The sequence below is a fragment of the Chenopodium album genome, chromosome 10 (assembly GCF_948465745.1).
Source record: "Chenopodium album chromosome 10, dcCheAlbu1.1, whole genome shotgun sequence".
Lineage (NCBI taxonomy): Eukaryota > Viridiplantae > Streptophyta > Magnoliopsida > Caryophyllales > Amaranthaceae > Chenopodium > Chenopodium album.
The window spans coordinates 56957727-56980803 of NC_137843.1; the positions used below are offsets into that span (position 1 = coordinate 56957727).

The 23077-nt window shown below is 31.8% G+C and overlaps 2 protein-coding genes across 2 annotated transcripts; one reads left to right on the forward strand and one right to left on the reverse strand.

The window, feature by feature from the left end:
- Positions 1-15715: 15715 nt before the first annotated feature.
- On the reverse strand, positions 15716-17401 carry LOC145565495 (uncharacterized). Its single transcript, XM_081625476.1, has 4 exons — positions 17332-17401; positions 16173-16679; positions 15906-16063; positions 15716-15745 (listed from the first exon to the last, which is right to left on the reverse strand). Exons 1-4 carry the CDS (start codon positions 17399-17401, stop codon positions 15716-15718), a joined length of 765 nt encoding a protein of 254 aa, XP_081481602.1.
- Positions 17402-19168: 1767 nt separating this feature from the next.
- Positions 19169-19570, forward strand: LOC145565496 (uncharacterized). The gene has a single exon (XM_081625477.1). The coding sequence runs from the start codon at positions 19169-19171 to the stop codon at positions 19568-19570; it is 402 nt and encodes a 133-aa protein (XP_081481603.1).
- The last annotated feature ends 3507 nt before the right edge of the window (positions 19571-23077 follow it).

Below are 23077 nucleotides of genomic sequence, written 5' to 3' on the forward strand. Positions count from 1 at the left end.
TTTCAAAAATGGTTGCAATATTGCGACCGCCTTGAAAACGGTCGCAAATGTCATATTTTGCGACCGTTTAGATGACGGTCGTAGAAAAACGGTCGTAATTTAGCCAAATTTTAGTAGTGATTTTATACTAAATGTGCATAATTTATTTTTGACCTGTTATTTTTTTCAAGTTTATGGGAAAACGAAAATTTATGCACATTATGCACAAAAAATATGCTTATTGAATTTCGGTCAAATTTCTTTTGCACATTTATTTAAAAAATATGCACGTTTAGTGGAAAAATTATGTATATTAAATCCTTCTCATTTTAAGAAATTTCTTAGATGACAAAATTAATGAGTTTGACATTTATAGTTCGATTCTCATAGATTACAGGCAGTAGTAGATAAATTTAGCCTTGGAAGTGACTTTTTTGCCTTGGCAATATCAGCACCCAAAACAAATACAAAGTATAAAAACTAACTACTCGTATAAACTTTCTACCTTGCCCCTAACTTTATTAATTAGGCTTTTTTTTTAATATCTTTAATGATCAATATGTAAAAATTATAAACTTTAGATATTAAAATTGTATAGATCGAGACGAACCTAACAAGATCCCACATGACTATATTTTTACTTGTGTATAAATTATCAAAGCTAGTCAAAGTGAAACACATGAATTGTGTAAAAGTCAAATTGTTACAACTATAAAAAAAAAAAAGGAGAAAGTATATCACATGCGTTAGCACGGATACACTCTACTTTTTTTGACAAGAAGAGAAAGGATTTCATTAATGAAAGATAGCCAAACGACACTTACAAACAATTCCAAGGAAATCTAAAATTTCAATACAAATACAATTCACCTTAGAACTAGTTACATCGCAGATTTGATCAACGATCGCCTTTATAAAAATCTTCATTTGATACACTCTACTTAAATAAATTAAAGATTGTAAAATATCTATAAAAAAAAAAATAAATAAATAAATAAATAAGAGGGTAGATTTGGCCCAATGTCATGAGCGGCCACAAATTCATGAGATGACCACAGAAGCCATGACCCAGCGATAAAAAGGCCCACTTTAAAATCAACACTGGGCCCAGTTAATGTCATGCAAAAATCAATTTCAGTTTACGATTTATTCTAGCTGTAAAATTCACACTTTGCAAATGTAATTTATGATTTAGAGTTAATAATCTTAATATGATCACTTTGTATATTTAATAGTGGATTTTAAGTTAGAGTAGTAAATCTGAAAAAATCCTTCTTCTTTCTTTTCTTTTTTTTTTTCCCTTTTTTTTTCTTTTTATAGGAGATAAATAATCATTTTGAAAAAATTATTTTAAAGCAACGTAAGATATTCTCAAAAAGAAGGAACAAATCTCACAAACAAACGAAAAATTCTACAAAATAAACCGGATGTCAAATCAATAATTCTACCATTTCATAATAGCTAACTAGTTTTTTAAGACATTTTTTTCAATGTATTTTCAACATTAATATAAATTATGAGTAATACAAATGTATATAACACCAACTTTTATATGTGTGACCAACCATCATGGGGTTATTTCATTGGTATTATAGGTTTACATATCAATTAGTGTTACAGGGATTACTTCGTTAGTGTTACAAGAGTTTCTCGGTCAATTTTCTTTTTCTTTTTTTAATTTATAACTTTATTATTATTATTATTATAATACATTACATACTTGAATTAGATATATAATACTACCATACACACACACACCATAAACATGCTTAGATTTAACTTATATTTTGATATTTTACATGGGCATCGTCCACTTTAGAGTGATCACATCTTAACATGCACCCTTGGGTTGCGTACGTTTTATACTAGTACAGAGCTACTCAAAGTATGGTGCACTCAACAACATTTATATAGCCATTATGCATCATATTGCGGAGATTATTGTAGTCGCCAACCACATGCCCAAACGTCACACATTGAGCCCTCAAAGTTGAAGCCTCGTCCGAGGAGTGGCTGATGATGAAGGACCCATCATTTGCCATGAAGAGAGCTCCTTGATTGAATAAAGAGTCGTCTACATAGTTGTTGAGATTGATATCTAAACGAAGTTGATTCGGGTTGTTGACATTGAACCTCACCCCTCCTGAGGGCATGGCTTTCAGTCTAGGGCCTATGTACTCATGTTGTCCGCATAAATTTAAGAAAATCTGCACCATGGGTGCCAAATTATTGTGAAGTTCCACCATAAAAGTTGTCCGGTAGTTATTCTGGTCTCCTATCAAGAACTGCACACTGTTGTGCAATTTATTTCCATTTCATTATTCAAACTAATAATGTAAGCAAATTAAACAAGATAAAATTTAAACATTTTAGCATGTGCACCCAAAAAACCAAAAAAAAAATGACTACAGAGAGTACCATATTAATATAATGATAAACAATAAAATGATCAGTTCATTATTTCACATTATAATATGAATACAAAATTAGTTATTTTTAATGTAAAATAATGAACCGATCATATTATATATAACGTGTATGTTGTATTAAAATTTTTCAAAAATATTTATTTTATATTGGATTAAAATTTCTTAAATATTATAGTTTTAGTTATTCTTGTTTATTTATTTATTCAGTTTTTTGAAATAGTGGTACGGTTTTAGTGAATGTGAATATATATGTGATCACATATTAACCTTTTAGTTGCGTTGATTCTTTTTCAACAAAGCTAACATGACACAAAGGTCATTGGTTCAAATCTCATTCATCCTTATTTTTAAGTGGAATGTTTCACGCGCTAGGTATAAAGGGGCTACATCCATATTCTCATATGAAGGGGCGTGATAGAGTATATAAACCAATTTTGAGATTCAACCATAAGCTTAAGCATTTCGTTGAATTGGTCTAACATTTATAATTTTTGCGTGTATAAAAATAAATTAAAGATATTTATATTTGAAAACCAGGCCACCCCTCCCTTTTCCACTTCCCCGAAAACAACCCCCGTCTCTTTCAACCACACCCAACATGACTCCATTTTCCCCACCCCAAAAACCACTCTTTCCCTTTCCGTCTCTCCATAAACCACTCTTAACTCTTTTCCCGACCCTCAAACGACGACATGTGCCAATAATTTTTTTAAAAATTTAACCAATTCCTCAAGTTACCGTTCATCTGGTCCTAATAATACCCATAGAGTTGGGATTATTCAATAATATTCCAAAGTTTTGGGATTATTAAAAGAAAATCAATAATTAAGTTAAAATCAATTTTTGCTTTATTAATTAATTAGGTTCACTTAAAACGTTCCATTTGATGAATTGATTGGGTTAGGGTTGAACCTTTAACTCAAAACCAAACAGCATAGCCAATTTTTTAATTTAATTAGCCAGACTACATACTATAAAAATTATTAGTGTGAATAGTAATAATTTGAATTTTTTGTCAAAAATTACCTAATAAAACATAGAATTTGTAAGAAACTACCTAACAAAAAATGTTGTAAGAACGAAACTACCTATTAAAAGGTAAAATATCTTTGGCGGAATTCGTCTGTTGACCTAATTTTTCGGCGTTGACCTACCACAAAACACCCCCAAACCACCCATTTTCATCCCAAAACCAACACAACCTGCTTGATATTGCCTCTATTATTTAGCAAGGCGAAACTACCATCCAACCCTAAAGCGGGCAGTTTTAAGGGTATTTTGTGTTGGGTCAACACCAGATAACTTGGTCAATGGTAAAAATCCGGCTAGAGGTAGTCTTTTACAATGGTTTACCTTTTATTAGATAGTTTATTAGAATTTCTTATTTATGCAAGATTTTAACTTCTTATTTATGCAATATTTTCTTTTGCCTGGTTATTTGTGTTTGGTCCATATAACCCTTTTAAACAAAAAGTGGATAATTAAGCCACCATGTTTATTTGCTTCAAATGCATAAATATCAATAAAGTGGAGGTTGCCAATAATGATAAAAAATAAATAAAATTTTTTCATAAATAGAATAATAAAAATGAATATAATTTAGAAAAACGGATGAAAACGGAGAGTGGGCAAGACTTAGGAAAACAGAGGTAGTAATAATTTTGTTATTTCCATACTAGCTTTGGTATATTTGTTTTTGTAATAATATTAGCTTATGATTTATCATCATTTTTACCCTACTATATACTAGTATAAATCAGGTTTTCACTCCTAAGTCCTAATTATAGTATATTACCTCTTTCTCTAAATACTCCCCATCTTGTATCTTCCTCTCTATTTCAGTTTCTCAATACTCATACCAGTCCCTCTCTTCACCTATTGCAATGTCAATAACCCGCCCTCTACGGAGTCCGTCCTCCCTATGGTATCTACTCTCAGTCTACTATGTCCCTAACATGAAGCAGCCAGTTAATCAGCCATGCATATCAATATCATTATGCACATTATTAATTAAAAACATACAATATGAAGACATATTTGTACATTTAAAAAAAAAAAAAAAAAAAAATAGGACGACGAACCTGTTAGCCATGATTATGAAGGAATAAAGGAGGATTTGTGTTTGGAATTTTAGGGATTAATCAACTATTTAAACTGTAACCCTAATTAAACCAGAACTTTATCTCGATCATCTGCATTATATACTGCGGAATCGTATGTATGTTTATGCATTAAACTATTGATTAAGTAGAGACCACTTGAGAGTTCTTATTTAAATTAAATAAATAAATAAAATTGAGGGTTGAACGTAATATGGTAGGTAATAGGATGCAGACATTGCACCCTATTGCTTCAAATAAAAAAATAAAATAAAATAAAAAAATTATATTATATGCGGAATTTTATTATTTGCAACAATTAAAATTACATATTCATGCATCCCATTTATTAAGGGGTTTATTAATTTGGTCTGGATATTATATTAAAATTAAATCAGAACAAAAAAAATACTCCGTATTATATTAAAACTAGATGAAGCCCGTGCGATGCACGGTTTGTTTGAATTTTCTAAAATATATTTTTATGTATTTATGTACTAAATTTTTTTGCATATTTAGATAAAATTCTTAATATCAAAAGATAATATTTTATACTTCGTATTTAATTAATTTAAACTTAAAAAAATCATTTGTCAATTTTGCTTACATGATATTTGAATTATTTAATTGTAAAATAAATTAATAATCTCTTATTTAATTGGCTACAACTAAACTTTATAATCCTACGTGGCGCGCTAAGAAAATTAAATCCTACGTGGCTCTCTAAAAACTTGGGAAAAAACTCCCCTATATATATATATATTAGATTACCGCTTTAGAAACATCCCATTTATTAAGGGGTTTATTAATTTGGTCTGGATATCTTACATAATGATGTTTAAGGATATTCACGAAATATTAAATATTTGTTTGCCAACCATATATGTTTTAATAACATTGATTACTTTAGTCCGTCCAAATATTTGCTTTTGAATCGGATTTTGTTATTCGTCATTATGTCACCAGGCCACGAATTAAGAGTTGACAATTTTTATTTTTTTTGTTCAAGTAATTTTTTAACCTAATTCTTATTTATTTATTTTTTATCTTTCTTCAAAGTTTGAACAACTTAATTCTAATTGTATTCACAAATCTATCTATACTATATACTAAAGTAATAACCAAAGGGGACACTTGGCATAATTTTATGAAAATTTTTCCCTCCAAAATGCTATTTATTTTTTTAAAAAAATTTCTATTAATAAATTAAAATTCTTTTAATAAATTTTATTTATGCAACACATAATTTAAGAATTTAAAAGATAGACATTAATAAATTCAAATTTGAAAAAAAATAAAATAGTTACATAAGTCATTTAATTTCAATTAACTCTATTTAATTTCAATCGACTATGATTATTAATAAATCTTAATTTATAAATCCGTGCATTGCACGGGGCCAAAAACTAGTAAGTTTAATAAATTAAAGATTATATATTCGTAATAATAAAATGGCAAAAGCTAATGAGCGCCCCCGGGGCGTTAGATAAGAGAATTAAAAGTGGAAATATTAGAGTAAAATTAACATTAATTACACCGAACGACGCGTGATTTTGTCATGCATTCCTAATTTAATACCATTTCAACCAATATAATTGTTCCTTATCTAACGCCCCGTGGCGCTCGTTAGCAAGATCCTAATAAAATTGCCTTCACGATTTTGAATAAATCTGTTGATAAGCTTATAAGCTTGGCTGAGAGTTGTTGGACTAAGGCCTTTTTTTTTTTTTTTTTTTTTTTAAGTCAGGGCAGAAATTAGATTAGAACAAAGTTAATGATATAGAGAGCAAAGGAGGTATGACATAATTGTGATGACCCACTGACTGTATTTTGGACTAAAGTCATGTTTGGCTCACCTTATTTATACTTATATTAGATCAACTCAGAAAAATAAGATATGACATACTCTATTATTTTATGTACGATTTTAAATCGTTAAATATTTTTATTTTCATAATGAAAATTATATATTAATTATAAAATACACATGAACTAAAGCAGCACTAAGGGCCTGTTCTCATACATTTATTTTCAGTTCAGTTCAGCTTCTAATTTCCTTCTCTTATAAAATATTCAGTTCAGTTCAGCTGATTTCAGTCTATTAAAACAGGCCCTAAGTCTAATATCACAATTACATATTCATAGTTTTGCGCTTCCTTCATGATTTTCATTACTCCCTATTGTTATCAATAACCACTCATTATTTTGCGCTATTTAGTGGAATTACCTAATTTGGTTGTCATGTAAACCTTTGTAAATCTTAGTGATAGTGAATGATCAAGCTCATGTTATATGGGAAATTGTAAATTCCATAAATAGTAACTTTTCCTTTTTTGCTTTTAAATGTTGACCATACATCATGGTAAAAAAAATATCATGGAAAAAGTAAATGCCTATAAAATTTAATGGCAACCAAACAATAACTAATCCAGGCCAATTACTAAATAATTGGCGTGTAACACACTCTAATAGGTCTCAACTATATTTTACTGAACTTGCATACACTCTTCAATAAAGGTATCAATTTGGGTACTTGGGTTGGGATCAGCCCCGTATTTGGGGCAGGGCAGCCGGGGCGGCCGCCCAGGGCCCCGGAATGGGAAGCCCAAATTTGTTAAAACAGAGTCTGGTTTAATTAAAAAAAAAAAAAAAAAACAAAGCCCAATTAATGCTTAATACTCCTTCATGTATTCACGCAATATTACAGAGAAAAGATTTCTCTTCCCCAAAATAATTACTCTCCCTAATTACTATAGATATTTCCCAAAACAGTTACACTCCCTATTTAATACTACCTACTATAATTAATCCCTTAATTTGGCTAGGTTCAATAATTCTCAGAAGAAGAAAAAAAAAAATTATAAAGAGGGAAATTAAAAGAATGACGATAGTTTTCTATAGATTATAATCATTGGTGGCTATCTAAGGCTTAAAGAGGTGAAGAATGATGAAAAGGGATTGAGTAGATCGAGATCGTTAGCAATGATGATTTCCATTGAAAAGCTTTAATTTATTCATGATGACCTCTTAAAGGTTCAGTTTTTGTGATTTTGTATGTTTTTGATGTATTTAATTTTATTGTACTGTGATTTTTTTATAAGCTAGCTTAGGTTTTACCAAGAATTTTTGAGGGTTAAGCTTAGTTGCATGTAGAATGTTTTGAATATTGTCTTAAAATAAAAGCAAAGTTGTCTTGATTATTTTTTTTTTTGAAATTATTTTATATTGATTTAAGTTTTTTTTTTTTTTTTTTTTTTTTTTTTTAAATCTTGATTTTAGTTATGTCTTTTGATGTATATACTACATATGGTGGATATGTTTGAGTTGGAAATATATGAAAAATTCAAGAATTAAGTTACTCAACATTATGTCTGCAGTATGCTTTAAGTCTTGTAAAAATATTCATATTTTTTTGGTTTTTGCATACCCTTAAAATTTAAAAAATTTTAACATCACTTTTTAAATAGGGCCCCAAATCATAAGTTCGCCCATAGGCCACCAAAATCTCAGAAACGGGGCTGGTTGGGATAGGTAGGTGAGGTCAAGTCTATTTCAAAGTTGAGTTGTGCTAAATTATTGTGTCCATACGAATACATATCTAAATTAGATAAGATTGGATCGATTGAGTCTTTTCTGACACCTCTACTCTTCGGCTCAAACTATGGCTAAGCTTGGCCTATGATCAATTCTACGTTTTACACCACTTGTAACATTAAAATGGATATTAAGTTCAATCGATCGGATCAAAATTAAAATTGAATTGTATATAGATTCCCAAAACAAAAATGTAATCTTGAGAGTTCAATTTTTTTAAAAAAATTATTGGAGTTTATGATATAAAAAAATTGCGATTAAATCCTAATTAGTTGAATCTTTGGGTTACTTACTTATAACTTCAACCCATAACTTGAAAGGAGCAACTGTCCTTGAAAAAAAATATATAAAAAAAAAAAGAATAAAAAAGAAACACTCAATGATCTAAGATAATCAAACCATAGAAAGAATGACTCCCTTTTTTGATTAAATTAATAGCCATTTGCCCATTATCCTTATATTTTTAAAAGTCAGAAATCTACTTCAAAAAACAAACAAACAAACAAAAAAAAACAGTTTGAAGTCTTGTCTTTTTATCAACCTCATAGCAATTAATGTATTGTATACATGAAAACTACTCCGATCCGTATGATACTAAACATATATTGTTTTATACTAGGTAAGACTAAGATTACCCTGACTAATATAACTTAATTTAGTTGCATCATACTCATAGTAAAAAAAAAGAGTAAAATCTTTCATCATAATACGTAGTAAAAATAAAAACAAAAACAACTATAACAAGTTTACAAGCATCGTCTTCGATCTGGCGCAATTGTTTTTGTTAGCAACCTCTAATCGATTCATTCATATTATTCTCTATTACTAAAGGTCTAAAGTTAGGATTCCTAAATTGTAATGTATTTGCTTATAAGTTACTTGTATTTCACAAGGTAGTATATTCTTAATACAATGTGGTTGTCCATAAGTTCATGACTTACATAAACAATTATAGTCTTTCTTTAATTATTAGATTTCGCTTTCCTCTGAGTACTATTATTAGAAAGGACATCCAATGCACTAACACAGGTTAGAAAGTCAACCTATTAACTTAGTACAAATCTAAGTCATATTAATAAGCAAGCCTACAAATAATTTAAGTGTTAATATGTTTATAATAGATTTTTGTTACTAAATTAATATTATATATCATTGTCATGGCAAAAAAAATACTAGGATTTAAGGAATACGAAGTAGTATTGAAATACGGAGTATGATTATGTGAATCTTCTTATCAAGTGGCCATGAGCTCATGATACCGTATTACATTGTAATCGAAAAAGTCAATAACACATTAAAATGTCGTCTTTATTGAATTTTCTCTATAAAGTCTAGACTATGTAACTATATTATCATTCAACCCTTTATTCCGAATCATATTATTCTTCATTTTTTCCACCTAACCATTTACAAATTCAAATGTGTATAAGCATAATTTAAGAAATTATATATATTTTTTAAAAGTATGTGTTATTAAATTTCAATTCTATACTTTAATATTCTATATATATATATATATATATATATATATATATATATATATATATATATATATATATATACATATACACAAAGTTAAAATATCAATTACTATATATACATATGATCGGTGTTAGTGGACCAACTCAAATGAAACTTAAACTAATGGTTAAGGCCAAAGAATATGTTTTATACTCTATTACCGCAAATTATAAGATGCACCATGGTGCATATAGTTCTATGTGAACCACCAATTTAAATATACTCTCTCTTCTCTTTTCTCCTCTACTTTCCTAATTTCTGATTTTTCTCTCTTTTATTTTCTCTTTCCTCTATTTTCTCTCTCCTCTATTTTTCTCTCTATTTTATTTTTCTTTCTCTTGAATTCGTTCATCATCCTTTTAATTGAATTCCTTCATAGTGTTGATCACCATAGAGTGAATTCCTTCATTACAATAGATTAAATTCAAATTTTGTTTTCTTCAACCTTCAATTTGAAACTTTGTTAATGGAGTTTTTACAATGAAGTAGTGAAGCTAAAAATGACGGCGTCGTCGAATAGAAGGTGGTTAAGACGATGGTGTGATTATTTTCTGATGAGATTTCATTATCTAAATCACCATGGCTAGGTTTGAGTTTCAAAATATGTAGCTTTCATATTCTTTTGATTTTTTTAGTGATAATTGTGTATTTTTGTTATGAACAGTTTTGTATTTGATTATATTTTAGCATTTTGAACATTTTAAGTTAAAAATATGAACGTATGATACGTTTTCTGTAAATACATAACATGTATTTTTGAAATTACGAACATCTTTATTATAATTTTGAACATGCGATACATTACTTATAAACTTATTTTTGTTTTAGATTATGTATTTTTAATTTTATTAAAAAATTTGGCATTCTCTACTTTATAATTTATAAATCTGAACATTTGGAATTCTGAGCAGTGTCTTCAAGTGTAGAAGTTTTTGAAAGGTGTTCAGTGGTTTATGGTTGGGTTCAAAAGTTTTTGTAGGGGGTTCAGAGGTTATTCTAGGGTGTTTAGTGGTTTGTGGTCGGTGTTTAGAAGTTTTTGTAAGGGGTTCAGAGGCTATTCTAGGGTGTTTAGTGGTTTGTGGTTGGGGTTCAGAAGTTTTTGTAGGGAGTTCAGAGGTTTTTGTAGGGTGTTCAGTGGTTTGTGGTTGGGGTTCAGAAGTTTTTGTAAGGGTTTAGAAGTTTTTGAAGGGTGTTCAGTGGTTTGTGATTAGGATTTAGAAGTTTTGTAGGGGGTTCAGAGGTTTTTGTAGGGTGTTCAGTGGTTTGTGGTTGGGGTTCAGAATTTATTTGGGGGGGGGGGGTTTAGAGTCTTTTGAAGAGTGTTCAATGGTTTGTGGTTGGGGTTTAGTGGTTTTCGTAGGGGGTTCAGAGGTTTTTGAAGGGTGTTCAGTGGTTTGTGGTTGGGGTTCAGAAGTTTTTGTAGGGGGTTCAGTGGTTTGTGGTTGTGGTTCAGAAGTTTTTGTAGAGAGTTTAGAGGTTTTTGTAAGGTGTTCAGTAATTTATGGTTGGGGTTCAGAAGTTTTTATAGGGGGTTTAGAGGTTTTTAAAGGGTATTCAGTGGTTTGTGGTTGGGGTTCAAAAGTTTTTGTAAGGGGTTCAGAGATTTTTCTAAGGTGTTCAGTAGTTTATGGTTGAGGTTCAGAGGTTTTTGTAGGGGTTCAGAAGTTTTTGAAGGGTGTTTAGTGGTTTGTGGTTGGGGTTCAAAAGTTTTGTACGAGGTTTAGAGGTTTTTATAGGGTGTTCAGTGGATTGTAATTGGGGTTCAGAAGTTTTTAACAATTGGTTTTTTCTTAGATACATCATCTAATTTCTTCTTTTTTGGTGATCTGACGTTGAACATTTGACTAATTGTACTGTTAAAAAATTTTAGGGTTCAAGTTAGTATTCAATTCTAAAAATTAACAATTTAAAATCAAATTGCGAATTTAAACAATAAATTACTTACACATCTTCATCCTCTTCAATAGAAGCAGATAATTTTGATTTTCTACCAAAAAAAAAAAAATTAAAAAAAAAAATTTTAAAAGTCAAAAAGACAATTATATAGTAGAATATAGTTTTAATTTTACAATTTGTTGAATTATATTAGCAAATTTAACATAAATGTAGGAAAATCAAAAAAGTTTAAGTGATATTTACCTTTTTAAAGGTGTTTTTGTGTGTTTTTTTGTCTTTTTCTATGGTAGATTGCAGAGAAAGAAAAATGGTGAGAGGAGAGAGAAAATACAAAAGAATTAATTGAGAAAGGTTTTTAATTTATGAGAGGAGAGAGAAATTTTTTAAAATGAAATAAAAATAGATATGACAATTTTTTTTTTTGAACTTAAATTGACATGATAGTTGGAGAGAGGAGGAACTAATATTCTTTAAAAAAAAAAAAAAAATTCGTGGGCTTCTTTTGTCTGGGCTTCCCCTGTTGGGCACGGATTGGGCCAGGTACACCTATTTCTAGGTGCACCATGGTGCACATAATACTAATTGCTCTATTACTTTCCTTCACATGAGAACTCTTTGGGCTTAAAATGTGGATACATCATGGGCCTTCTGCATACCCTACAATCAATGGTTTGCATATCCGGGTGTACCATGCGCATGGTACACCCGGATTAAAGCAGAAAGAACATATTATATAATTATAAAGAATATAATGAATTTATAAAAGAACATATCACTGAAATATAAGAGCAGTATTTTTTGAGGAACGAACAAATTTTAAATAAGGTAAAAGATAATTACTAATTGAGTTTTACCAATAATTTAATGTCAAATCATTTCAAAATATTCACATTGAAAATTTATCTATCTAAAATTAATTTCACACAAATATAATTCAAAATTTCATTTTTAAATTTCAAAAATTCGAAATTCAAAATATAAGAACATATTATATAAGTAAATAGAACATTATTTGTATTATATACCCAAAGAACATGATTAATTTATATACCTTAAAGAACATTTTGTAATATAATGAACATATAGTTTAGACTCAAACAACATATTGATCAAACTTAAAAAAACATATTTCATTGCAATTATAAAATGATAAAAGAACATTCATTAGAATGCAATGTGAAGAACATCATACATCTTCAACCTTTGAAAATAACACCAAAACAGAAAATAAGATAAAAAAATATCATCAAAATGATAAAATCAACTCCGTGATAAATATTAAATCACTTCGAAATTTAAAATTTACCATGATTTCTCTCTCTTAACATTAAAAAAAAAAATAAATAAATAAATTTGTTTATCAAAAGTAATATGGAATGCAAATAATAAAAATCAATTCCATAAATCAAGGATTACAAATAAGTGAATAACAAATCAATCCCTAAATTAAGGAGAGAATCGTTTTTTTTTTGGGTTGTGTACTTAGTATTTGTATACAATGTTCTTTTCGCATTTTTATAGCTCTTGTATTTTTATTTTTTTTGGGGTTGGTATAATGAAATTTTCAATACCCTACGCGAAATATTCCACCTGAAAGTGGAGGGGGGCCGGGATGAGATTTGAATTTGTGATCTTTGTGTCACACCGGCTCTGACATACCATATTAGAGTACCAATTCAACCAAAATTTTAAACTAGTGATTGAGACCCATATATTAGTACAAAGTACATTCGAGTTGAGTGTACCTGGATATATATGGTCCTGCTCAAATTTCGCTCCTTGCTTAATTGACATGAAAATTCATGGAAAATTCATAAAAAAATGTGATATTATAGCTAGTACATGTTGTTTGGTTGCCAAATTGACTACATGAGAAATCACATCTCTTAAAAAAGTTCCACTTCCCAAGAAATGGTGGAAAATGCTTAATTAGGTAAATTAGCCCCTCCTAGTAGAGTAATAGGTAGGATTATCCCATTTCTTAGAATAATTTAATATTTAATTATTAGTCTAATAATAAGGAGAGAACCTTCCAACCTTGATTTTGGGTTCAATACCCATTAGATATACTCTGAGAGTTAAAGATTCCCTTACATTTCCATCTTCCTACTCTCAAAGTGTTTAATATACGCTAAGATGGGACGAGCTGACTTCTGAAAGGTTTAAATAGATAAGTCAAGGCTCTATTATCGTTCATGAAAAAAGTAATAATAACAATAGTACATTGAATATCACGTACACTTAATATGAATAGTAAGATCTTTAAGGAATAGAGAGAATAGAGTAAATAAATTTCAAGTATTAGCCATGAAAATTATATCAAATGGCAATACTCCGTACATATAGTATGATATTTAGACAACAGTACACCTACCACTTAATCGAGAATACACACAAGTACACAACACAAGCAAATGGTTAATGAGACAATGATAATACTTGTAATTTACAAACCAATTACACCAAGCTTATCGTTTAATTTCGAAACAACTCTTGTCGAGGTCGAAATAGATAACGAGAACGAAATGTGGAACGGTATGCATCAACCAAAAGCGGGAGATGCTGCATAATATAGAAGCTGCCAGTCATCCACGCGAGTACAGCTATAGTAATCGCTAGTGATCGAGGTGGGAAGATGATGGCAATGGTTGCGGTGAAGGCTAATAACATTGTCATTATTGAGAAGAAAAGTAATGCGAGGCCAATAATTAATTTTAGAGGCAATGACACAAGAAAATCCTCCTCCGCATACCTTGAAGTAAGGATTGCGAGGAATGACAAGATTGAAGCCGTTGCAGCCACCAAAGAAAAGGCATTCGAAATGACAAACATCCAAAATAATTTTTTGTTGTCATGACTTGGTGGTTGGAAGACTGCTTGGAAAATTACTGCTGCGACTAGTGTTGCAACAACCATACACGAAGTGGCCGTGTCGCGCATCCATCTTTCTCCGTCTCTCCTAAGCGACCTATGCTCTTGGGTGAACAATGCTCGTGGTGTTTCTTTCCGTTTCTTTGATTTTTGTGGATTGTTTTTCATATCAGCATACTCGCGCTGTACAATTTCTTCAACTGCCTGTAATTATCGCAATAACACTGTGTCATTTTTTTTCTTTTAGGTGTGGTTAATTAGGTTAAACCCTGTGCAATTGACGGTTGATAAAAATGAACTGTAAAATTTTTCACAAGGTAATGACAAGTGTCATTGATTATTCGATTTTTGTATAAGTTAATAGATGAGATGAATGGAAAAAAAATTGAAATATCATCAGAGATAAGAGAGGGTAAGAAAAATAAACTTGTATTTAGTCCATTGAAAAACCAACTACATAGCAACATGACATGTATATATAAATGCAAAGGTAAAAATAAATTGAACTAAAAGTTAAGAAGATGATTTATGATCATTAGATCATGCCAAACTTTAAACCACTAAACCCATCCACTATTATTATGACACCACTAACACAAACTAATCCCTTATCAAGCTCCTAATTAATATTGAGACGCTTATCAATAGCATATTTGATATTCCTATACGTTAGGAGTTAACTAACCACTAACATTTTGAAGCAAATATTCCAACAAAAAAAGACTAAAAAAAAAAATCTATGCATATAGTAAAGAACATTATGAAGTCGATATTTCGGTTAGATTGTAGACTGCCTAGTACTTATAATTTAATGATCTTGAAGCTTGAAAAAATTACCTGAAACCATAAGAGCTCCCGCTGCATTTGTAGAGCAGCACCCGAAACAACATCGAGTCTATCAGAACTAGGCAAAGTGGCAGCTAGATGAAGAATATTATTACCATTGGTGTGATTCATATAAGCTGCTAGCAAATGGTTGATTCCTTCAATTTCATGAATATGACTGAAGATTTTTTCTTGACGGCATTGGACAGCAGCATGAAATATGGTTCGATTTTCTTCATCCGTTTCCCATATTAGATCAGGATAATGGCGTATTAGCGTGGCAACGAACTCATAGTTGCCTAATTCTATTGCGGCGAACAGAAATTCAGGTTGAGGTTGAGAGAGGATCTCGGATATAGTCTCCTCGGGTTGTTTTATAACTATTTTCCAAAGACGCTCCACTAGTTTAAGCTTAGCTTCATCTTCTTGTTGCTCCCCCCATAAGTAATTGGTAACTATTAAAAAATGATTATTAATTATACATCTACTTATAGTACTAAATCAAGAGAATTCACACGTAGAATAGTAAGACTATCAATAAACCAAAATAAATCCAAATCTTCTATCACACAATTTGTGTACCACCGTGTCTCTTTAATCTATTGGCTGATATTAATGCCGTAAATCAACCAATAGAATGAAAGGACACACAAATGGTACACAAATTGTGACGTAGTAGAATTGTACTCACCAAAAACCTACCAAAGTTGAAACATTGTCTCCAACTGTTAAGTCGACCTGGTCCATTTTTTCGAGATTTTCGAGCTAATACATGTAATGGGGTCTCTCCATTTCCATTTCGAACAATAGCTAGTTTTTCATCCTTGCCAAGGATTTCCAAAGCCACATCTACATCCCATAGATATAATTAGTAATGTACACTTAGAAAGTTGTGTGGAATATACATACATAAATGAACTTCCATAATTTATTTGAGTGTAATGAAAGCTAATATTACCATACAAATCTGTATTGATGGCACTAATAAGTAGATCAATGCGATCATCTTCAGACAAATCGTCAAAGCAATAAGGGCTTAGATGCCTAACCATCGCGCCATGGCCTAATAAAGCAGCAATTAAAACGGGTTTCATGTCATGACTCCCAGGGATGTTCGGCAGCTTTGGGTTTATACCCTGCATTTCCTGCACAATCTCAAGCACACCGGATGCAGCAGCCATACAAAACGCGGTATTTTCTAAATTGTTGCGCAGCTCCAATTGTTCAGCAGTTGGACAAGCGTGTGCTAATAATTCTTTCACAAAATTATAACGCCCTCCAGCTGCTGCTATGTGCAAGGCAGTATCACCCTTTCTTGATATTTTCTCCGTTAAACAATTAGGGTGTATATTGTGGATTTCTTTTGCAACTTCCCAATCACCACATAAGGCAGCTTTATATAAATGTACACGATAGTCCTCGGAATCATGTAGTCCGATATGTTTTGTAACATGAATCCCCTTATCTAGCCACGCCAAGAAAAACTATAATTCAGAATCGGTTTATATATGTTGAAGAAGGCTTTTTGTAAGTACACCTTCTAGGTTTGTATCGATTTTGGCACCGTGTTAGATGAACAAGTTATGGATGTCAAAAGTTAGGTGTTGAATAGTAAATTTGGCCTCTAAATATAAGAAAGAAGTTAATCCAATTTCACAAAGCTATATTGAGACCTTCTTTTATACTTGTACTTTGTTCCATTTAGCGATATATAGAAGGATTTTTTTTAATTTTATTTCTTGACCAATAATAATATGTGGATATTACTTAGACGTTTAAAGAAAACTAATTATTTACTGTAACAAATTCATCATTTATTACAATCAATTTACAACTTCCAAAGATTAGTTTTCGTAATCCTCTAGACTACTAGTCTACTACTAATACCTCTATGCTCTGTAGTCTGTACTAAACTTCTATTCAGATGAATTAATCTATACTTCAATCATTCAATCAGGAAGTTAAACGAGCAAGGAAAAATTTCATTGCAAGATTAATCTTAATGGAGAATTAGGGAAACAAATAGCTTCTTCATAACTATCGAGTAAACCAAACTAAATATATAGAGATTAGACCACGTGTGTAAGTATACAAACTATCAGATGTTTGATACATACCAGAATTTTGAAGTAGAACAGGCTGATTAATATGCCCAAATTCAACAGCTATTTGATCTTGTTGCGCCATTTATAGATAATCAAGCTTAATATTTAGTATTTGGACTGCCTTTTTATTAGCACAAAACTATCAATCGGAATGAAATCTCATAGATTAGGTTCAGCTAATACTTATTCGTTATAATTAGTACAAATTTAACATTTGGTATTCAAAGCTCACCTAAAAGCTATAGTCCCTTGGCAGATAGTAATTACCAGGATGCATGGGTTAATGACACTTTATAATATTTATACATAACCTCTTTAACCATTCCTCTTTGCTCTACCATATACAGTCTTTGTTTATATATAATTATAGCTTACTATTCCATATTGCCATGCCATTTCTTTAAAATAATTGTGGACGACATCATATTACTTTGTATACTATTCATATATTGACTTTTATCATACCAAATTACGTAGTATTCCGATATTGTTGATTAGAATATATATTATCATAATACGGAGTATCAACTTTATATACTACGAGTAGTAGTTTTTCCGAATGTGAATGAAATGGTCTCAACCAAATTAAATATTAACTAACGTACTTATTTATACCATGTTGACCTCGATTAGTTTTGGTGATGACAAGCAAACTCGATTTGATAAAAGTGTATTAAGTGTGCAGGTTATTTAGGCAGGTTCTTATTAAGAACAAAGTTCCGGGGTTGGAACAAAGAGAAGTCCTTAATCTACATATGGCATACACAACAATTTGAAGTGAAGAAGGCAAAGAAGGTTTTATGCTTGGATGTTCTATTTGGCAAGATAGAGTTATCAAAGGTCCAATTGGAATATCATAAAAAGCAACGAGTATTACATGAAGACTAAAAAGTATGAGTTATTATTTTTAGGCTTTATGTAAGTGTTTGATATTTTATGATTGGTTGGAACACAAGGAATATGAGAGTTAATTGGAATTAAAATTGAAACGATCGATTAGTTTTATAAAGTTGGTTTTTATCTTATATTTGGTTTTTGTTAAAAAATTATAAAAAGATATTTCTTTGATATTTTCTTTTTAACAAAATAAATATCTTCTGTAAAAATATTTTAACTGATTCCTTAAATTACTCTCCAAGGAAAAGATTTATTCAAACCTCATCCCACGTTCTATCTTGAACGATCTTCCTGACTTCTTCATGTAGCTTGAGTTAGTTCCTAAAGTTTAGGAACACCACCTCAAGTAGTGGAGAATGTGGGGAAGGTGGTCGGGTTGATGGAACAATATAAAAAAGGAGTTGAGTTTCAGTTTTAAGGCATCCTGACAATCGTACAACATTTGAGTAAAAAATATATTTGTGTGAGTGAGAGTATTCCTATGTTCCAACTATTGTAAGATATCTAAACACGTAGAGTTCAAATTACTGAGTTGTAATTTGGGAAAGGGTTGAGTGATCCTTGTAAAGACTTAGAGTTAAGTCTTGAGTGTAGGCTTCGGAGTAGAAGCTAGAGTGAGCATTTGGGGTTGGCTTAGGTTCTAATTGGAACTTAAGTTTTGTTGAGTTCCTTATAGGTTGTAATGGAGTAGTTGCCCTATTTAGTGAAGTCGTGTTCGAAAATCCCAAGTGGTCGTGGTTTTCTCCTTGTTGGGCATAAGGAGTTTCCACGTAAAATCTCTTTGCATCTCTTTATTTCGTTCTACGTTTTTTAATTTCCGCAAAATTTGGGAACACTAGTTCCTATACAATTCACCCCCCCTCTTGTGTGTTCCATCTAAGTTAACAAGTGGTATCAGAGCAGATTACTCAAAGAAAGCAGGCAACCCTATTGAGTTGTGTGATCCAAAAAAATGAACACACACGAGAAACTTGAAGAAGGTTACTCTACTCAGAGACCTCCAATATTCAACGGCAAATTCTTTTCCTATTGGAAGAACCGCATGGAAATCTTCATCAAAGCAGAAAACTATCAAGTGTGGCGAGTTATTGAAGTAGGCAACTTTGAGGTAACAACTACCAATGACAAAAACGAGGTAATCCTTAAACCAATGTCCGAGTTTGATAAAGATGATTTTGATAAAATGGAGGTTAATGCTAGAGCTGTAAAATTGCTCCACTGTGGTCTTGGACCTCATGAACATAATAGAGTCATGGGGTGCAAGAACGCAAAGCAAATTTGGGATTTGTTACAAGTCACACACGAAGGAACAAACGAAGTTAAGCGTTCCAAAATAGATCTTTTGATGTCTTAAATATGAACGATTTGAAATGAATCCAAAAGAATCTATTCAAGAAATGTTTACTCGCTTTACTAACATAACTAATGAGTTAGTCTCTCTTGGAAGAACTATACCAATTGATGAACAGGTACGAAAGATCTTAAGGAGCCTTCCACAAGATGAGAGATGGAGAGCCAAGGTTATTGCGTTGCAAGAAACAAAGGATTTCACAAAATTCAATATTGAGCAACTGGCCGGATCTCTCATGACTCATGAGCTGCACCTTGGAGCAAGTAACACAGAGAGTTCCAAAAACTGTGGACTTGTGCTTAGGGTTGAGGAAGAAGAAGATTCAAAACCTGATGAAGAAGAAGTTGCCATGATGGTTAAAAAGTTTAGGAGATTCTATAAAAATCTTAAAACTGGAAACCAAAAGGGTAAAAATCCAAGCAAGAGAATATCCAATTCTAAACCTGATCTCGGATGCTTCAAGTGTGGAAGTTCGGAACACCTCATTCGTGAGTGTCCTCTTTGGGAAACTGATCAGGGAAAAGCCAAAGGAAAGGAGCAGACAAAAGAAAGATACAAATCAACCTTTGGAAAACCTGACTATCGCAAGGCAATGATTGCAGCTTGGGGTAGTGACTCAGAATCAGAAGATGATGAGGAGCCATAAAATGAAGAGATGGCCAATCTGTGTCTAATGGCCAAAATCGAAGAAAAGAAAGATGTTCCATCAAATGAGGTATGTTCCAAAACCCTTCGTGTTTTATCTAAGGAAAAATTAATTGAATTGCTGTTAGAAACATTGGATGATTTTAAAAAGCTTAGCATAGTAAAGGAACAAAGTGATAAAGCTCTCAACATTAGTAAAGACCACATCACCTATCTGAACAGTACTAGATCAGACATTCAATGTTGGTTCTTTGATCTTTTGGATCAGAACACTGTCCTAAAAGAGTCTTTTGAACGTACTAAGCATGAGAATATTACTCTCAAGGTAGAACTTGCTCAATATAAATTGTTTAATGCTAGTCTAGATTCTGCTAGTTCTATTGAGACACATGCGTATTTTCAATGATGCTGATTTTGAGAAACTGAATAATGATCTTGTTACCGTTAAGGAACAAAAGGAAAAACTTGAAAAGGAACTTGCTTTAGCTAATGCTAGCAAGAAGGAAGTTCCTAAGATTACTCCTAAATATATCCTTGATGCCCAAGTTCGAAAAAGAGAAGGATTAGGTTTTTCCAAGCAGAGCCATAAGAAGAATAAATATGTAGATTTACCTAGTAACAAGCTCTGCTCTTTTTGTGGTAATACAGGTCATTTGAAAGAAGCTTGTTCCAAAAGGAATAAGAAAATGCTCAAAAATGAAAATACTGTTAAATTGATGTGGGTTAGGAAAACTAGTGGTGATGAAAAGGAACTCGAGGAAACTCGAGTTCCTAAAACTAACAATTAGTTTTCTTACAGGTCGCAGTGAGGGGGAACAACACTTGGTACCTCGATAGTGGGTGTTCCAAACACATGACATGAGACAAATCTAAATTTCTCTCACTGGAGACCTATAATGGAGGAACAGTGACTTTTGGAGACAACAAGAAAGGCGAGATAATCGCAATTGGAAAAGTAGGAAAGTCAAGTTCCCATGCAATTGACAATGTATTTTTAGTCGAGGGCCTCAAGCACAACTTATTAAGCATCTCACAATTTTGTGATAAAGGAAACTCTGTAAGTTTCACTTCTAACTCCTGTAGAATTTTTAACAATGACAGTGAGGAGGTTATCTTGGAAGGAATTCGTAAAGGGAACACATACATTGTGGATCTCAACATAGTTCCTAGGAACAACCTAACTTGTCTCAGTGTCATTGAAGATGACTCACTTCTATGGCATAGACGCCTTGGACATGCTAGTATTCCTCTCATCGACAAGCTTAGGACACAAGAGCTTGTTGCGGGGCTTCCCTCAATAAAGTTTCTAAGTGGAAAAGTTTGCAATGCATGTGTGAGAGGGAAACAAGTAAGATCCTCATTTAAAAGGAAGAAAATGGTAAGTTCCACTAAACCTTTGGAACTCATTCACATGGACTTATGTGGTCCTATGAGGGTACAGAGTAGAAGTGGTAAAAGATATGTTCTGGTAATAGTTGATGATTTTTCTCGTTTTGCATGCGTAATTTTTCTTTCTAGCAAAGATGAGACTTTTGATGAATTTACTGCTTTTGCTAAAAGAATTCAAAAGATAAGTGGTTATCAACTAATAAGTATGCGTTCTGACCATGGCACTGAGTTTGAAAACTCAAGATTTGATGAGTTTTGCAGGGAACACAGAATGGATCATAATTTCTCGGCTCCAAGAACTCCACAGCAAAATGGAGTCGTAGAAAGGAAAAATAGAACCTTGGAAGATATGGCTAGAACCATGCTTATTGCTAGCAATCTTCCTAGGAACTTTTGGGCTGAGGCAGTAAATACTGCATGTTATATCATCAATAGAGTCATGATCCGACCAATAACTAACAGGACACCCTATGAGTTATTCAAGGGTAGAAAACAAAATATATCTCATTTCAGATCTTTTGGTTGCAAGTGTTTCGTGCACAACAATGGTAAGAGAAACATAGGGAAATTCGATGAAAGGAGTGATGAAGCTGTATTCCTTGGTTATGCAAGGAATAGCAAAGCTTACATAGTCTATAATAAAAAGACAATGTGTGTTGAGGAGTCTGTACATATTATTTTTGATGAAACTGACTATTTGTCTAGTGTACAGGAACATGAGCTTGAACAGGAACAAGGAGACTTCGAAATTGGTCTGATCCGTTCCACTGACCAGGATGAAGAAGAAGTCCCTTTACCAATAAAGCAGCTGGTCAAAATTGTAGCAGAACCGCAACATGAGCAAGAAAAAACACCTGTTCCAGAAGACAATGGAACACATGATGAAGATTTGGAACAGGTTGTGGATAAAGTAGCAACAGAAGATGCAGAAACAAATGTTGAAGGATCCAATCGAGTAACTTTGCAAAATTTCCAACCTAAACCTTGGAAACACCAAAGATCACATCCAATTGATAAAATCATAAGTGACCTTGGCAAAGGAACCCAAACAAGATCCCAACTCCGAAATTTTTGTGCCTTTTATGCCTACTTATCTACTATAGAACCAAAAAATCATACCGGAGCCTTAGGTGATGCAGATTGGATCAACGCCATGCAAGAAGAGCTAAATGAATTTGAAAGGAACAAGGTATGGCACCTTGAACCTAAACCGAAGAACCATAAGGTCATTGGACTAAAGTGGGTATTTCGAAAAAAATTAGATGAGCATGGAAACATTACAAGAAATAAGGCTCGATTGGTTGTCAAAGGATACAACCAACAAGAAGGTATTGATTTTGAGGAGACTTTTGCTCCCGTTGCTAGATTAGAAGCTATTCAAATTTTAATTGCTTTTGCTGCTTTCATGGGTTTTAAATTATATCAAATGGACGTTAAATGTGCTTTTTTTAAATGGCTATCTTCAAGAAAAAGTTT

Excerpts from the sequence above, each read along its gene's own strand:
- LOC145565495 (XM_081625476.1), bottom strand. The coding sequence starts at position 17,401 with ATGGCGCAACAAGATCAAATAGCTGTTGAATTTGGGCATATTAATCAG. Across the intron at positions 16,064-16,172 it reads CATCAATACAGATTTGTATG|ATGTGGCTTTGGAAATCCTT; the intron begins GTAATATTAGCT and ends TATGGGATGTAG. Across the intron at positions 15,746-15,905 it reads TCAACTTTGGTAGGTTTTTG|TCTTACTATTCTACGTGTGA; the intron begins GTGAGTACAATT and ends GTTTATTGATAG.
- LOC145565496 (XM_081625477.1), top strand. The coding sequence starts at position 19,169 with ATGAACACACACGAGAAACTTGAAGAAGGTTACTCTACTCAGAGACCT.